Raw genomic sequence first — 18,624 nt, forward strand, 5'->3', positions numbered from 1 at the left:
TGTAAATAACGTGCATGTTTGGTGCGGAGAGGATCAAATAAAAGCTCCGAAAGCAGACAGAAGCAACAGCAGGAAACCGAGACGAGGTGCATAAAATAGTAAATCGTTTTATTCTTTTTTTAAACCATGCCACTGAACACTGACGCATACAGAGTTGTGCCTGAATCCACACTGAGAAAACATTTGCACACACTGTGTTACAAAGCTGTAATGAAGAGGGATTTTTCTGATTTTTTTATTTCTTTTTCCCCATTTTTTTTTTTTCTTTTTCTTTACTGCACACATGGCAAGAAGAACAACCCTGATTGGATACCAGCTCGAGCTTTGATCTGGTCCTGAGGTAGACAGACAGTGACATAATCTAAACAATGCTAATCACATCCTTCTAGGACACATCAAATAAAAGACAGCTGCATTATCACAACATACAAAGATCAAAGAAAAAAAAAACCCTTTTCAAACAAAAGTGCTCTATTTCTTTTGGTCCACCGAGGAAATCCATTTATAGTGCATGTTCATGTAGAATAGATACAGTGACTGTGGGTTTTCATGGCACTGAGTGTTGTTGGCTACTTAGAGAGGCTTCGGTAATGCCTGCAGACGCCAAGATTTCGCTCATCGTCCAGAGATGTCAGTCCATTGTCACTCTGAAGGGAACGGCTTGAGACGAGCCGCGCCACTTCTCTTTTTATTTATTATTTCTTTCTTTATTTTTTTTTTTCACATAAAAAGTTGCTCAGGCCTTGCATCAGATTATCAGCCACTATCACAGTATGTTGCTTTCATTTGCAATGTTCAGACAAAGTGGATCTACATGGCAGTCTATCTTTAGTTTTAGTAACAATAAACAAACACCCAGAAAACACCAATCGACAGCACAGACCCATGTACTCAAGCACATTTATGCTCTACTTATAAAAGAGGCACGAGGGAGGGGTCTTAATCAAACTCATACAAAAACAAAACACACACACAAACATTAAGATGTCTCTCAAATCATACTGAATGTAAACAAATAGCAAATTACCGTAATACAAAAAAAAAAAAAAAAAAATTACGACATGTTTAAATCTAAAAAGCCGGCGTCGGGCTCACACAGGGGGAATCACATACCATGACAGTACGTTTACAGCTACACTACGACCAACGACGACCTGCACCTCATAGGAGTCGGATGTCAGAATTTTCTGCTCGTTTTATAAAAACACTACTTATTTCCATGTTTGGTTTTTTTTATCTTTTCTAATAGAAAATTCTGTTTCTGTGATTTTTATAAGACATCTATGTAGAAGCGATGATTTAAAAAATAAACACATAAAAGCCTTGCAGAGGCTTGTCACATTTTTTTTTATACACGTTTGACCATGGAAATTGTTTTTTTTTTTAAATGAATCTTGCTGAAAAATGATTTGCAGTGGAAATTAAAAACCAGTAAGCGATAGAGACGCACCGATTGGAATCATGCCATCAGTAACCCATCTGTTTTTTTTTGTTTTGTTTTTGTAAAGCTTTGCCCTCCTGATGCAGAGTTTGACTGATTTTAATTTCTCTTTGAGAACTTAGAAGAAATAAGAACAATATTCTGAATAATTTTTTAGCTTTCTTGCCATGCAAGGTCATGTATTGTTTTAAACATTAGGAGCAAAGGTGACCTCGCAGTGTGTACGTGCGCGTGCAGGTGTGTGTGTGTGTGTGTGTGTGCGTGCGTGTGAGCAGGGTAGCAAAATTCCAGAAATGTTCTCAGTTGGAAAATTTCCATGCAATATAACAGGATTTTCATGGGAACGGACATGAATAATTATGGAATTCAAAATAGAAAAGGTCGACCTTTTGAAAGAAAATTTTAAAATAATTAGGGGGAAATATATTTTAGCTTTATTTGGACAAAAAATCTAATTTGTGAGTACATTTCAGTGTATCTGTGCTATTCACCAATTCGGTGCACATAGAACTACAGGGGAACCAAAGCCGTGACCCCGACATGCACCCTGCAGTTCTCCATCAGGTGCTCTGATTATTCCCTCCACCCTGGACTATTCAGGCCACACTGGAGCATACTTTCTAAGTCTATTGAAACCATATTCTCGGAATGTGTTCATAATATTCTCAGGTGTTTTTTAGTTTTTAACTCACAAGTACTACATGGATACTTTCAATGAAACAAAATGTTTGCCTTTATCATCAGATATGTTAAGTTACAGTCATACAATGTAAAGTTTCCAACTTAGAAGATTACAACAAAGGAATTTATTGCTGCTTTGCAACCCAATGGGTGAGAAACGACGTAATAAAAGAGGATTTTAGTTCTGTAATACAAGGGATGGTAGAAGAAGCACACTTAGTAATTTCCAAGGGGACCCCTGCTGGTCTGGAGGTCCCAAGAGAAAAATTGACAGAAAACGTTTGTGCTAGTTGTACACATAAAAAAATGTGTATATATTAAGAAGCATGTTTTATAGATTCGATACTTTACAAGAATGGATACTCAAAACAGAAAATGCAAAAAAAAAAAAAAAGTTGATTTGCTGGTCACTGTTCAGCCTTACTATTATCTGCTTCAAGTCTTGCTCTCTCTCACTTTGTTGCAGCAAATTGTTAAATAGTTTCCTTTTAAATAGCTTTTTACATCTCTCTGCCTCCCCTGATTTTATTCTTAGTCACTTTACTAACACTAGACATGCCTAACTTTAAGGCTTCTTCCCTTCATAACAGGATCTACTGTGAAGATTGGTGCTGCTATAGCAACCTGTTCTGAAGACAGTTTAACTTTATGCGGACCATCACTGGTCGGGGCCAATCCAGCTGAAATGTGCCCGGTGCCAGTCTCTCGGTGCGTCTCTAGTGAGGAGGTAAAGCTTGCTCTACGAGGAAACATCCCTACAGACACAGACCATGTGATGAAAACCAGCACATATATTTGGTAACATAAACAACATATAAATGGCAATAAACCTTTCACGGAAGCAACTCAGATTTGCGAGCGAGTCGCCTCCAAATCAACGCTGACTGCATAAGACAAGGCAATTAAAGAGATCAAGCTCATGAGGTCAGCCGTTCAAGTAAAGAAAAGAAAAAGTGAACATGCAGAAAAGAAAAAAAATTGACTCCAAACTGAAAACCCAGCAGGGAAACAAAGCTAAGTCAGAGGAAATTAGGAGAGAGAAGTTGCAAAGTTTAGCAAATGGAGCTTTTAAGGGTATATTTTTAACATCCACGGCACAACTGAAGACGACAGTCGCTCAAATCCTGCGGCTGCTGCAGGTCAGCGGTCAGTCACTGTGGTGTTGATGTTGTCACCACAATAGATTCTCAAGACATGATATCCAAACTGTGTGCACGGAGGGACGTGTGTGTGTGCGTGTGTGTGTGTGTGTGTGTGAGGACTCGAACAGTTAAATCATCAGGAATCTGTCAGCAGCTTTTCTAATTACAAGGACAAGCGCGCTCCCTGCTCCTCGAAATGTCAGAGTTTGAGATTTAGAGAAAGGCTAAGTAAATCTCTTTGGATTTGACTCTCTTATTTATTTAGAATGTCATTGCCACGTTGTCTCTACTTTACAGCATTCTTCATATTCGGAATAATTCGACTGCTAATAAAAGTAATCATTAGCTGCAGCTTTACTTTGTAAACACTTCTGTAATCCTGCTTTGTACGTCTTGCTGTCGGGTTACAAAACAACCCTCAAAAAAACCTTTTTCTTCTTTTCTATCTCTAAGGGACACTTTGCCCTAAAACAGCAGAATACTTTTTAACAGTTCAGCATTAAACCCAGCAGCCCCAGTTTTCACCCAGTCGTGACGGTTTTTGCGCCTGGCGTCCGAGTCCTGCTCAGACGTAGCAGACATACAGGTACGTCTTCTCTATCCTCCAGTCGGTCGGCACGTCCTCGGGCTTGTGGCCCTTCATGTGCTTCTGCATGGCGGCCAGGCTCGGGCAGAAGTCCTGGCAGATGGTGCACTGGTACGGAGAGGCTCCGTTGTGCGTACGCAGGTGCTTGATCATGGCCGAGTAGTCTCTGGAGCGCTGGTGGCAAAGCTTGCACTCAAATGGCTTCTCACCTAAAAAAAGACCAAAAACAAACAAACAAACAAACAAATAAATGGAGGATTAAAATGAGTCTGTAGCTGGATTTTTGATGATGATTTGATGTTGTAGCTCACTGACATTTTTCTAGACTGCTGTCTGGAAAAATGTGGAAATTGTTTTCAGCATTTTGCTGGTTTGTATAAATGCGGAAAAAATAATGTAGAGAATATAAAGTGATTATTTCCATATTTTATCCTTGTCCCACAGACTAAATGTTGTCTTTCCCATTCTTTCTTTGTGTTCTTCTGTTTTGTCTTCCTTACATCTTCCTTGTTTCCTCCTTTCTTCCCCATGTCCACTCTGTGTTTACTTTTCTCTCCTTGCTTCCTTTCTCCCTCTTGTCCATCCTTCTTTCCTTGTATCGTTCCTTCCTTCCACTCTTGTGTTCTTCTTTTCTTTCCTCTTATGACCCGACTTCTTTACTCCTGTTTGTTACTTCGTTCCTGTTCCCTCTGTTTCTCTCCTCTTCTTCCATCTCTCTGTCCAGGTTTCTCTTAATAATTCATTCTATTTTGTGTATCCTTTTTCCTTCCTTGTTTTTGATGGAACTCCGTTAAAAAAAACATAATGTCTGTATTGGAACCTTGAAAAGTCTGGAGTATTATTTTTCATAAATGGGCAGTTTACCTTGCAAATAATTAGGCTAAAGTTATTGAGTACCACTAAAGGCAGACCAAGGGCCACCAGGGTACTTGTACCATAGCTTGAGCACCATCATGGCATCTCATATTATTCCAGACTGCATAGGAACCTTGTCATGCAAAGCACATTTAAGCAACAAGACAATTCAAACAAACTTGACCACCATGGTTTTAGAAGAAACGTATATTAATTTCTAAAAGGGAATCTGCAGTTAACTTTCCAGACTTTTCATCTGCAGTGTCTACCTTTTCCAGTCAATATCAGCTTTAAATGCATTTTGAACTTTTCTGCATTTAAATGGCTGAAAACTTAACTTGGAAGTCTGGAAAATGACAAAAGTTGTAGGAACTTTATGTATAAATCATAGCCAATGTATACTGAGCGGCACATTATGGAACCAAAGCAAACCACTGGGTGTCAGACTTGAGCAGCAGCAGCTACACCTAAGGAATAAAATTGAAACTGAAAACTTGTTGGATTAAATCATCTCATCAAGCTCTTTGCTTGAAACAAATGAACAAATATTTACTCTTGTATTCTTTCTATCATTTTTTTAATGTCCAGTTCAGAATCAAAGGAAAATCTAAAACTTTGGTCACTTTTGCACAGATTCATGTGACTGGAACAGCCTGATCAGACAAGAAGGAAAATGACTACTCAGTCTCACATGGTTATTTTGCTAATAGCCTGCTAAATAAGGTGGTAGTTTGAAGGATTGTGTGTGTGTGTGTGTGTGTGTGTGTGTGTGTGTGTGTGTGTGTGTGTGTGTGTGTGTGTTGCTGTACGGTTTCTTTAAGTCGGCTTACTGAATGGAGAACGTGTGTTAATGAAAAGAATCCATTTTTTCTGGCCTTAGTAAGTAGTACATGAAAGGTGCAGGGCCTTACATTAAATCTTCAAACACCTTCATATTTTTCTCTATTCTCACATCACATCCACAAGCTTCAATGGATTTTATTAGGATTATATGTGATAAACCAAAACAATGTACCACATGATTGTGAAGTGGAACCACAATTCATTCATTCAAAAATTTACCACTGAAAATACACAAAAATAAAATTTAATGCGGCTAAATTTTAAAAGTAAACCTGTGTTTACTTTTATCTCGGTTGCTCCACAAAGGCCTAAGATGGTTATGAAGGATCAAACATTGTAATAAAAGAGAACACGGAGCAGAGATCAACCAAAAGGCCCTTTAAACCAGCTGGAGAATGTCGTTTGCAGCAGAAAGGTACCACTGCTCAACACACTATCGCCTCTGTGATGGACAGATATGCAGCACAATGCTGCCACTACAGAGCAGAGGGAGGAAAACTGGTCATATTATACCAGGAGTAAGATTAAAGTAATTATATTTCAGCCCAGAAATAATCCTGTAAGAGGTTCTAGAAGATTAGAGGCTGAGAATGATTCTTACCTTCTGGTCTAGTCAAAGTCCAGGCATAAATCAAATTAAAATCTTTAAAAACTTTTAGAACATAATTCTAAAAGTTTTTAGTCAATCAAATCTGGCTCCACTTGAGCTATTTTGCGTAGAAAAATTGTCACTGAGTTTTGTAGAGACCAACACCAGAAGGTGTAGCAGGTCCTGTCCTGTGTTTCTTTGTGTGGCCCTGGAGTTACTTCTACAATATAAGGATGGACTAAAAACATGCTTAGTTTTTTCAGATCATTGTAAGGACATTTTTCAATTTTGAAAATCATGTTCCATCAACTACACTGTGAAAGATGGGGTCAGACGGAGACAGATGACTCACTGTAGCAAACCCTAGAGAGAAAAGCCAAAAGGCAAAGTTGATGATTCCATCAACAACATGCACTGCTTTGTGTTGGTCTACCGCATAAAATCCCAACAATATTCAGATGAAACATGAAGGGGCATGAATAACGTTGCAATGCACTGTGTCGGTGTACGACTTCCAGCGTCTCACCTGTGTGAACCCGGTAGTGCGTCTCCAGCTGGTGTTTCAGGCTGAACCTCTTGCCGCAGCCATTGCACTCGTAGGGCTTCTCCCCCGTGTGGATGCGTTTATGGCCCCTGAGCGTTCCGTCGTCTCTGAAGCAGCTCCCGCAGAATTCACACTCAAACGGGTGATCGCCTAGGAGCACAGTCACATAACACACGCGAGCTGCCGTTACAAGAAGCATCACAGAACAACTTTGTCGCTGGCACTGCATGTCGCGGCGCAGGCGAAACGGCGTAGGTCAGATACTGACACAGGCCTGTCTGGATACGGCCATTAGGGAAACGGCGTGCTTTCAGACGTTGCTAATGTTTTGACACGAGGACACTCCTCTTGGCTGTATGCTAACAGCTAATAAAAGTCCTCCGGGCATGTGCTGTTCTGTTCCCTATACTGTAGTTAATCTATTTCTCTCCTAGGCTGAGGGTTTGACTCATCTCCAATGACCTATGTGCCTCATTATCTCAGTGTCCACAGCAACAGCCAAGTCAGAGGATACATTGCTCTCCTCATTACAGGCCGATTCTCCCCAATCCCCCACCCCACTGTGGAGCAGATGACATTTACAAAATGTTACTTCCAAGCAGAATGGCATACAAACAAGATACGGCGCCATGGCCAAAACTCCCTTCACTTCTGTCTCTTCACATCAATTATGTATTTCTCCCGTCTAGACATCAAGCCGTCCTGACAGCTGGTAGTGTTATTTAAGGTAGGAGAAGAAAAGGGGACATCTTTTCAGTAAATATCTCCCCGTCTCCCGCGGCACCGAGACTCACCCTCAGCAGCACACAGAGACAAGTCATTTCCATTTGCTTTTCCTTCAATATTTATTTGGGTTTCCTCTATCATTTTCCGTGAACCACACAAGAAGTGACAGCCATGAATTGCAGAGGCCCCAAAGGCTGTCTAAGAACCCGAAATATAAACAGGATGAGATTGCCCAAAAATACGCACCGGCCATAAAGGTACAGTGCTGTCATCGGAGAGGTGAGTCATCCTATAGAGAGCGAGAAGGAAGAGTGGGAGAGGATGCGTGCAAATTGACTAAAAACCTTACAGCCAATAACCTGAGGAAATTAACCTATATACAGAAATAACACAGCTCTTCATCTCTTTTCAACATACAGTGCTGTGAAAAAGTATTTCTCCCTTCATCCAGCTATTCAGCCTTCTACAGCCGCTCAAGGGACCGCGGCCTGCTTCCAGTGATTGTCGGGTCAGAGGCTGGACAGGTCGCCAGCCCACCACAGGACAAACAGCCATGCACACACACAACTAAGGGTAATTTATAGCAACCAATTAACCAAACATGCATGTTGTTGGACTGTGGGAGGAGGTACCCAGAGACACATCCACACATCCAAAGGATGGGCATGTAGAAAACTCCCAGTCAGGATTTCAGACCTTTATGTTGCAAGCCAGCAGTGCTGCGTACTGTGCTAAAATTCAAATGGTGATCAGTTCTTAAGAGAAAAATGCTGTCCAAACAAGCTTGACGCTAAGTGAAATGGTAACCTGGCCCAGTACTAACAGCTAGTTGTGCCACACTTGACGGAACGATTGCTCTTTTTTACAAAACTACTTTAAGTCCACCGTGATGCAGGTTCTCAAGGACGGCCTATTTAAAGTCTTGTCATAGCATTTCAACCGCTCTCAAAGTTTGGTTTCGACTGAACCATTCAGTGTTTTGGATTGTTTACCTGCTGCATAACTCAAGTGTCTTTGAGCTTTAATTCACAAACTGATGTCTGATTATCTCTTCTTATGGTAGAGAGCTGAATTCTAGATTTAACAAATTGTACCAAGTCATCTTTATTCTTCTTCTGAGGACAAGAAGCTTCAAATATGACAAACACAATCTTATATGACTGTCAATATATTTTTTTATAAAATGCTGTTGGTTTTAAGGAAGATTTACTGGGATGTACATCTTCTAAAAAGTGCAGTTTGTCTCAGAAATCAACTGAATTTTCTTTTTACATAATCTTTGAGATCATCATTAACCTGAGGAATAGGATGTTTTTAATGTAAATATGAAATGGGCCAGGCTTCTGTGCCGCTTTTGGTCAGCAGTGGTTTCTGAAAAGAGATTTTTGTATGCTTATTGGATGAGCAGGAGTCTCATCCAATAAGATGAGACTCCTGCTCATCTTATTGGATTTTGAACACTGAGTCTAAGTTAGTCAAGTGATGTCTGAAGTTCTCAGACATCTAGTGATGTCTTAAGTTAGTCAACTTAATGGATTCTGGTCATTGATGGATTCTTTGAATGATTCTGGTAGGTCGGCCATAATTGGTTAGCATAGTGGATCGCCACTGTTTTTCCCCAGTGGTAGATGATCACTCCAGCTGTGGTAAGACGATCTCAAAGCCTTGGAAATGTCTTCATTAGCCTTTTTCAGACAAATGCCAATAACTTTCTCTTCTGTTCTTAAATTTGTTTAGATTGAGACATAATGCGTTATTTTTATAAATCGTTTAGCTTATTGATGTTAGGCAAATCCTGGCCAAAGGATTTGTGTAGTGTGCAGGCCTGAAGGTAATACGATCTTGTGGCTAATATTGACTCAGCTTTTGAAAAAGAAAGTGATTTATATATTTAATTTATGATTACTGTATATATTCATTGTATTATAGAGATTACTTTTTCACATAGAGCCTGGTTAGTTTGGACAGTTTTTTTTTTCCTATTTGATAAAAGCTAAAATGACTCCTTACCTGTGTGGGAGCGCAAGTGTCTTTTGAGGGTGGTGTGGCTGGGGAAGGGGCGCTCACAGTGGCTGCAGATGTAGCTGTGCATCCCTGCGTGGACCTCCATGTGCTGCTGCAGGGCCTTCTGGGTCTGGAAGCGCTTCGCACACAGCAGACAGAACACCGCCATGTCAGTCCCTGGAGAACGCACAAGACACAGACGCGCAGTTATTTCAGTACCATACACAGACAGGGCCTTAAGTGGGGAAACTGGGTCACTTCAACTTTGTGCAAGTCCTCTGAGGGAAAAGCTTCTTTCAAAGAGCAAGCGCCTCTACCTAAACTAACTCCCCTAAAAGCCCGGAGGCACTTTCAGCTGCGAGTCTTTATGTGCTATTTTAAACCATGAAAGTGATTGTTTTCTTTAAGAATTTCCCCCCACACAATGCACACGGCATGCCAATCACACAATCATTCCTCCTTCCTGGCGTGTTAGATGTCTAATTATTCTCTTCTTTCCCCCCATCAGGAGTCGGCTTCAGCCTGTGAAGTCCTCCGTCTCTGTGCTCAAAGAGCAGCTGATAGTGGCTCCACCCTAAATGATGCCTACACTACGTGCTCCGTGCTGAATGTTAAGTAGCGATATCAAGCCATTAAAGGCAGGACTGCAGGAAAAAACACAATCCAGTTTAATCCTGTGTGTGACCTGGCATCTCTTTGGGGCTGCTTTCCTGTTGCATGGAGTGTGGCGAGGAATACAGATAGGGGAGTCGCTGGCAGGGTTGTTCAAGTCAAAATGGCTACGTGAAGAAGATCCATTGGCTGTCATACAGTCGACACTCGATCTACCGGGTTCGGGGGGTGGCAGCAGACGCCAGCTCTTGAACCCTTTTCTGGCGTCCACGCCGACGCAAACTCACACGTGCGGCTAGCCGGAGAGACCGGGACTAATGGGCAGCATTGACATAATGTGCGTGTCCTGGAGAGCGATGCTTTAATGTGAGATTATGAGGTCCTTATTTCTCTGTCTGCTCAGGTTGCAGATCATTTACAATGTGAGCAGGTCCCATTGCTCCTGACTCAGATTCAATCAGACATCTCCAGCAGAGGATCATTAGTAAACAGAGGACTGTGCCAGCACTTCATTGGAATTCAAGTGGGGTTGCTGTGTCGCATTTAAAATGCAGTCTGATGAGGTCCACTAAATCAAATCATTTGTTACTGTTATTGAAGTGCCTTGAGGCAACTGGCAATTAAATTGGAATTAACGCAGGGAAAGGGATACAGCACACTCATACTAAGAGGGAAGAGTGTCAGACACTTGCTTTAGGTTCAATCAAGTTAGCAGACAGACGAGCCCGCTCAAAGAAAGAAGGAAAGAGAGAACGAGAAAACAAATCAAGCAAATTCACATTTTAAGGAGTAAATCAAACACATTCACATCGCATTGTTTACTAATCCATGCCTCCTGATTTATTCAAACAAAGCAAAGCTCAGCATTTTATAGATAACTATAGTTTGACAAAGCCTTTTTTTTAAATCTAAGGTTCTGAAAATTACAGCTAAAAATTCAACAAATGTAGATAATAGAAAAATGGTACAGGATTCTTGATGTGAAGTTGTGTTAAGGAAAATAAGCAGTTTTGTATCTTACCTTAAATGTATTATTTTAATAATTTGTATAAATTTATATTAGCTGGACCCTACTGGCCAGCCCAAGAGGAGGCCATGACCAAAGAGCAGCCATCCTAAAGCAACCCCACACTCAAACTTAACTGTGCTTTATGGGAACGTTATTTTATGAACAGTTTTCACATCTTAAGTGGTAATTCAGAGAGAAGCTGATGAATATTTACACTGCAAGTAGAGGTTGGAGGTGCTACATGATCAATAATCTTCCTGTGTAAAAAGCATTCTGCATGTGCAGGTCCTCCAAGGTGGAGCTTTGGTGAAATAGGCGGAGCTTTGTAGTAGCACATAGGAAGCCCTGAATGACTGCCAGGGGCTATTCAAGGATTTACATGTAAAGGTCCAAATATTATTGTTTTTTTTAATAATATCCCACATTAGGAAGTTGATTTATATCAGTAATTCAAATCAAAAAGTGAAACTTTCATCGATTCATTACACGGTTTGATTTATTTGAAGTGTTTTCTGTTAATTTGGAAGATTATGGCTTGCTGCCAATGAAAGCTCAAACTATGTCAAACTATTGCACAAGACAAGTAAAAATAATTATTAGAGAAACATAATTTTATAGCTTACACATTAATAATGATGAAGACTGCTGACTTGACAGCTGTCCAGGTAACAGTCACTGATATTCTCTACATAAAAGCTGAGCAACAAAAGTTAGCTGCTGAATAAGATGCCTGTTCAGAATGCTTCTATGCCAGCATACAAACGGAAAGTTGAGTGAAGGGAAAAAGTTACATCAGTAACTACAGTTTAGAACGGATAGCCTGGAGGAGATTCACCAAGCATGGACTGCAGCTGGTGTCACTGATTGAAGACCCACCACACACACAGACCTGTCCTTGGGGCATAACTTGTGTTTATCATTAGAGGCATCTTGCTTACGTCTTTAAGGACCCATGTTTTAAACATCATTACGTCTATCAGGAATTTCTGCAGAATTTTTCTGATGAAGACGTTTATGGAAACAATTTTATTTTCCAGCAGGACTTCACACCTGCCCACAGTGTCAAAATACCGATACTGGCTTTAATGATGATGATGATGCCATTGTGCTTGAATGACCAGCAAACTGAGCTGAACCTAATAGAGTATTTGGAGTATTAACAAGAGGCAGCTGAGGCACAAGACCCAACACTGCTTAGGACCTGAGGGCTGTTTGCAGAGCAACCTGGATTCCCAAACAGAACCACAGGCTTATCGACTCGGTACCACGCTGCATCGATGAAGTAAGTCGTGCAAAATGAGCAACACCCACACATCGAGTAGTACAGTATTTTTTAGTAGGCTGATTATTTCAGAATAAAACATTTCTCTTCTTTTATTGGCCTAATGTAATATTGAGCATTTCCGAGAAACAGAATTTTGATACCTCATTAGCTCTGAGCGTGTGTTTAATCAAAATATATTATGTTGGATTACATTTTTTCAGTGATGTACCTAATTTATAAAGATGAACCTCCAATGTTGGTTTCTCCTCTAAGACAGTTATTTATAGCCAGAAAAATGCGAACTCGTACGGTTTTAACAGATCTTCACTTGAAAAAATACTGAACTATCCCTTTGACACAAAGAAGATGGGATGAAAGACATTCCCTGATCTCAACAATCCTTCACTGAGCCACTCTGGTGGAATGAGCTGCACCTGTTTGGGGGACTGTAGCCCCCACAAAGGACACACAATAAGGTTCAGGGCCTCATTGACCGAGTCTATTAGTCATAGGCTCCACACACAACTTCAACAATCCCCGTCTTTCTACTAAAGCCTAATGACTAGGGCTCTTTTCTCACCCGCAGATCACAATATTTTAGTTGTAAACAAAAGACTTTCCATTTTGAACGCCTCTGCTGCCACCCCACTCCCTGCATCCGCTGACCGTACAGGAAATCATTGGAGTGTCTAACCAGCTTCCCTCTGTGCCTGAGTCATACTCTGCTAATTCTACTGGAAGCTGCAGCTGCGAGGCCTGGATAATGAGCCATCCAAAACCAAAGCAAAACACGTTAAAAAAAAAACAAGGTAGCAAATTGAATGTCTTTATAACCCGTGATTCATTTGATTTCCTCTTTTTGGTAGTTGCTGCGGCCAGCAGGGGGAGCGCTTTCTGTTCCTGTTCGAACGGTAGCTGCAGGGAGAACAGCTAATCCAACGTGAATACATCAAAGCTGCTTTAATTACCCCGCTTTATATCAACCATCATACATCGCGAACTCCTGCCTTCTCTGCGGCTCGTGCACTTCTCAGTCTGCGGTGAAAGTTTAGTTTCTCTGCGCCGGTGAAACCGTCGCTCACTGACACTCGCAGACATCCACAGATGTAGACCTGATCCTTCTGTCACCAACAATCCAGAAACTTGAGAATAGAAATGACAAATATTCTGTCACAAGAATCTTCACCCTTGATCTGCGGCTGACACACACTGACAAACAGCTCAGCGGTCGTTTTTATTCCGCGCAACTGACGGCTGCTGAAAATAAAAATACCGAATAATATCTTGAAGTGTAAAAAGAAGAGGAAAAAAGAAACCTAAAAGGAGTGTTTGTGTGTGTGTGTGTGTTAGTGGTAGCATTTCACCTCACCGCGCTCTGTTAACTTCTCAAAGGTTTTTCTTTTTTTCTTTTTGGTCGTGGATTTTTTTTTTTTTTCCTGTAAGCTTTTGTAATAAGTGCAGAGGAGCTTCTTTATGAGAAAATAGGCCCCTAAAGTTGGCTCCCGTTGCCCCCTGCTTTCTCACCCCGAACTGCACAATAGGTGTGGGATTTGGCCTTTTTGAGGCACAGGCTGACCCCTCTGACCTTTGGCCCACAGAGGGGTAAATACCATGTAATCAATGGGTTTTCTCAAAGCTTTGTGTTCAGTGGGAGGAAGGCTTTAACAGTGGAGAATAATGATTTACTTCTGAGCATTTCTGCATTTGCACTGTGCATTATATGACAGATCTGCCCGCCTAAAGCACGATTAGGTGTGCGAATGCGACGGGCTTGAGGTTCTAATGCCGCGTCGGCATATCTCTATCAGGATGGTGCCACACACTCATGATTTTTACACACTCTGCCTCTTTTCATCTGCCACTTAATTCAGTCCAGCTGAGGTGGGGAGCTGGCCTGGCTCTCACGCTGCCTAAGAAACAAAACCATGTGTCCAGGCAACCAGATAGGATCATGGTCCTTGCAGGGGTGAAGTGTTCGAGCTAATCCCTTCATTCACAAATAGGCGCAGCCTGTTTCTTTTCAAGCAGCAAACAAAAGTTTCCCACCCTGAGAATCTGGGAGCAAAACCCCGCCGTAGACGGAACAAAGGATTGTATCAGCAATGACCACAAATCGGGGTAAATTCTTCTTAACTTTCGTGTTTGGAGCCCATCAATTAATTATCTGTATGTTGAAATGATGGATGAACATGAAGACAAAGAGGATTCTGATGGCAGATGGCCCTGTTCAAGACATGGGATAGCTTTAAAATGAATCATTTTTTAAATGTTCAACTTTTGTTTGAGTACTTTTATTGACTTATGTTGTGAAATATTTATTTTTAACTGTTTATATTATTTGATTAGTTAATCTGATGTTTTAGCAATCAATGAATTCCTGTTTCCCTGAGATACAGATGGCCATTTTCTTAAAGTGGACACATATTAATCTGGCTACCAGGCACAATGAGGAGGATGGTGAAAGAGAGGAAACAAAGACCTGCACCAAAGAGTGGCGTCTTGAGGTCACCATGTGTTCATAACAACCATTAGACTCCATCAGCAAGACAGCTTGCTGTTTGGAGGTCAAACCAGGAAAGAAGCATTTCCTGTCCAAATATGAATGTGCGAAATTTACTAAAATCTGCAGGTTCTTTTGGAACTGTGAGCTGTGGTCAGATTAGACTATAAATGTCTTTGGTGCCAATCCAAGTGGCTTTGGGGTAAAAGGATAAATATGGGGTAAAACTACCTCATACCAATTGGAAAAAATGTAGGATGTGATGCCGTGTGTCTTTTTGGAATACACTGCATCATAAACTTCTTCAATTGAAATAAAATGAAAAATCATTGTGTGGTTGCTACTAGAAAAAACAATGTATTCCAGCAATGTCCTCTGTTTTGTTCCAATACAGTGGACTCTATTCGGAAATGTTGGCAGCTTTCTGGAAATCTTAGTCAGTCTGAGAGGTGTGCAGCAATGATTCACAAACATTTTGTAATAAGTATTTCTCTAGTAAATGCTACATATTGGAATGTACAATACTATTTGTACTATTTCTATTTTATTTGTATGTGATTCATAATTCTACAAAAAAGAAAAAAGAAAAAAGTTGGAACACTTACCAGAAATGTAACAAATGTGCAAATTCAGGAGGAAAAGTAGGAGGTCTCTCTTTAACTAATACCTTGAAATGACTGAAAATGTTTCAAAGTTTTGATAATGTTTCTTTGAAACCCGTTCACAAAGACGCACCACATAACCTCCTTTAGTAATCATGTTGCTAACTGTTTAAAAGTGCAAAATGCAGAGAAGTGGATTGCTAGCTTGTATTGTTAATAACAGGTAACGTGCTGCTTACAAATAATTTCGATGAGGATTTGGTGTTATTCATGTTCTGACTGCAGAGGTAAATGGATCAGAAATGCGGAGCTTTCCCCTCCTTCTCATGCATTTCTAATAAATCAACCATCAACGACTTGACAAACAACAAGTCATTGTCTATGTCAGTATGCATTTTTTTTGCATACAAACAAGTGTCTGTATGCAAAGTATGCGTGTTTTTAATGCATATGCCTTCAGAATTTATAAACGTCAAAGTCTATAAAATGTAATATATTTATTTTTAGAAAGTGCTGGCTGGCGTAGTTGGTAGAGCAGGCGCACTATGTGCAGACGGTACACTCCTCGATGTGGAAGTCCTGGGTTCAGTTCCTGATCTTGGGACATTTGCTGCACGTCTTCCCTCTTATCTCTTCAGTAAAGGTCACCAGTCTCAAACAAATCTTTAAAACAAATGAATTCAATTTGAAAAGAAGTCACAGTCTGTCTTTAAAGCCAGGAGTTTATGATGACATCAGTGTTGACATGTTCACCAGTGTGCAGGGGTGAAAGTGCTATAAACTGCATGGCCAAGCTCAGCTCAGTGTACACAGACTGTGTGCTGGCTCACATCTGCTCTGTCACCCAGTTAAGCATACAGTCATACAGGCTACATTATGTCCCAGCCCTCACATGACCCATGTGCATTCATGCTTACTGTATGTGCTCATGCACTAAGATCAGACACGCGCACACACACCAGCACACACACAGAAAGCTACAGTACCTTAAACAACCCCGGGAGCTTATCAGTAGACTGCTAATCTACCCGAGTGACGAACAACCGTCTCAATAATTAATGCAACAAGAGAAGCGTCGCTCGCATTTAAGCACCATTCCATGGTCCGGTTCATTGAGGTCATGCGACGGCTTCGCTCGCCTCGATTCCTAGAACATTTCAAAAATATTCTGCACGCAGGCCTCGGCGTTTCGCCTCACATGAAACGACAGGCCTGTCCCGGCACAAATAAATAACCAGGAGGCATAATGGCCCGAAAGGAGCCCGGCTCAGTTCAGTTTGAGGCTTATTCGAATTAAAACCGGGTATTACCAGGAGGGTGCAGAGCGGTGACGGACATGCAATTAGGCGAGCTAAAAGGTCTGCATTAGGGGAGATGCATTAGAAAGCCTTGGCTGTATCTGAATAGACTACAGGAGCGTTTAATTAGGGCTTGGGCAGAAGGTAATATTATTCACTTGATGAAGCAGCCTGTAATGTGTGGAAACAGCACAGCTGCTGCGAGTACACAAAGCCAGGGCTCTTATATGGCCCGTTCCTAAAGGCAGAGGTGGCAAAATGGTCAGCCAGCAGTGTTTTAAGCTAGTAGTCACAGATAAGCCACAGTCTCGGGGTTTTCCAAAAAAATGTAAAAAAAAAAAAAAAGAAGAAACCCGGTGAGCTCGGTGCCCCGGAGCCTCGCCTCGACTCGCCTTACTGTGATGAAACAAACGCCTTTGTTGTGAGAGCGGTTCGGAGACAGATCCATTCTTTTATTTTGGGCACTGACAAGTAGGTCAGAGGAGACGGTGACAGTGCTGTGGTGAGGAGTAAACAGCAGCACATGATGTTGTTTTTCCTCCTCTTACTCCTGGCACCCAACACCAGCAGCAATGCCTCTACCCTCAGGACACCACGCACACACACAGGCACACACACAGGCACACACACACACCGCCCTCCCTCCTCTCCCTTTGATCTCAAACTTCAATAACCCATGGCCGTTCACCCCTGACATATTCAAATGGATATAGAGACTTTCACTGTAAACTAACGTCGCTGCCAGAATTACCTAATTGCCTCAGATTAAGGTCTTCCCAAAAAGTAGGGAAAATTTCCCCTCCGGAGGACATGGACAGTGCTGCAGCTGCTGAGGGCCCTGACAAGTGTTAATCTGCTCAGAGGAAACTCATTTGGCTCACTGGGTAAGTCACATGGCAAATTAAAGCAGGCACTGTTTGATCCCCCCCTCACCCCCCACCCCCCACTGAAAGATCCCAGTGTGTGTTTTTTAGGAGGAAATGTGGTAAACGGGAGCATTTCAACTTCTAACCTCTGCAGATCAGAGCTGATTAAGTTACCTGTGGCTCATGTCATACGGACGTGGGAGTGCGTCACGGCGGGCCGAGCCAAGATCATGACAAAATAACAGAGTAATGCCCTCCTGTACCCAGATCCAGTGCCAAGCTGAAACCGAGCTCTGGGTGTTTACAACTCGCAGAGATGCGGGTAGAAACTTCTGGCCATCGTTAACACCCCTCCATGTCCGCATGCATTAAGTATTCATACTGCGTGTGCCACCTGGAGTTACAGTTACATGCCAATGCTCCTGAGAGGGTTATCACCTTTCTCTGACAGTAGCAGAAAAGGTGTGGATTCAGACACTGCTGGGCGTCGGACAATAAAACCACGGCTTGTTTCTGTCGCAAACATTAAAAAAAAAGAAAAAAAAAAAAGATTTGAACCGCTGTCAGTAATAGCCATGATAAAAATAAAGTATATAAATGGAATAAAACAAGTTTAAAATCTAGTACTCTACATAGTAAAAAGTCATTGTTTACAGATAAGCATTTTCTGTTTTTAATCATAAAAATTAACATACTGTGAAAATAAATGTCTTGATATCTTGATTGCAGTGCTCATCAACTGTGCTTTGCTTTCATTAGTTGTCTTTGTTTTCCTTTTCCTTTCTTGCTTCCATTTGATTCATTTTATCAACATTGGAAAGCCAAACAAGTGGCAAAACACCAGAAAGGTCATCGGTCAGTTCAGCCCACCAATTTGTCACAACCTACTGTCCAATAAAATCCAGATTATGTTGTTGTTGCAGATTAGAGGCTTCAGAGGTTGAGAATCCAACCAAACAGGAAAATCAGTTCCTCATATAACACATTCTCTGAGTATCTTGCCATGACCTCTTGGATTTCTTTACTTGGTTCAATCTGTTGTTTTTGTTATATTTCAATCAT

At 41.3% G+C, this 18,624-nt stretch overlaps 1 protein-coding gene across 1 annotated transcript in view; it reads right to left on the minus strand.

Annotated features, from left to right (window-relative positions):
• Window positions 1–238: 238 nt before the first annotated feature.
• zbtb16b (zinc finger and BTB domain containing 16b) overlaps window positions 239–18,624 on the minus strand; it is a 33,066-nt gene continuing 14,680 nt past the window's right edge. The window contains exons 5-7 of the mRNA XM_007554385.2: window positions 9,418–9,588; window positions 6,664–6,831; window positions 239–4,059 (exon numbers count right to left, since the gene is read on the minus strand). Of these exons, the coding sequence (XP_007554447.1) occupies window positions 3,830–4,059; window positions 6,664–6,831; window positions 9,418–9,588 (569 nt within the window). The 3' untranslated portion in view covers window positions 239–3,829. The remainder of the gene's footprint in view (window positions 4,060–6,663; window positions 6,832–9,417; window positions 9,589–18,624) is intronic.

Source organism: Poecilia formosa, unplaced genomic scaffold, assembly GCF_000485575.1.
Source record: "Poecilia formosa unplaced genomic scaffold, Poecilia_formosa-5.1.2 Scaffold63, whole genome shotgun sequence".
Classification (NCBI taxonomy): Eukaryota; Metazoa; Chordata; class Actinopteri; order Cyprinodontiformes; family Poeciliidae; genus Poecilia; species Poecilia formosa.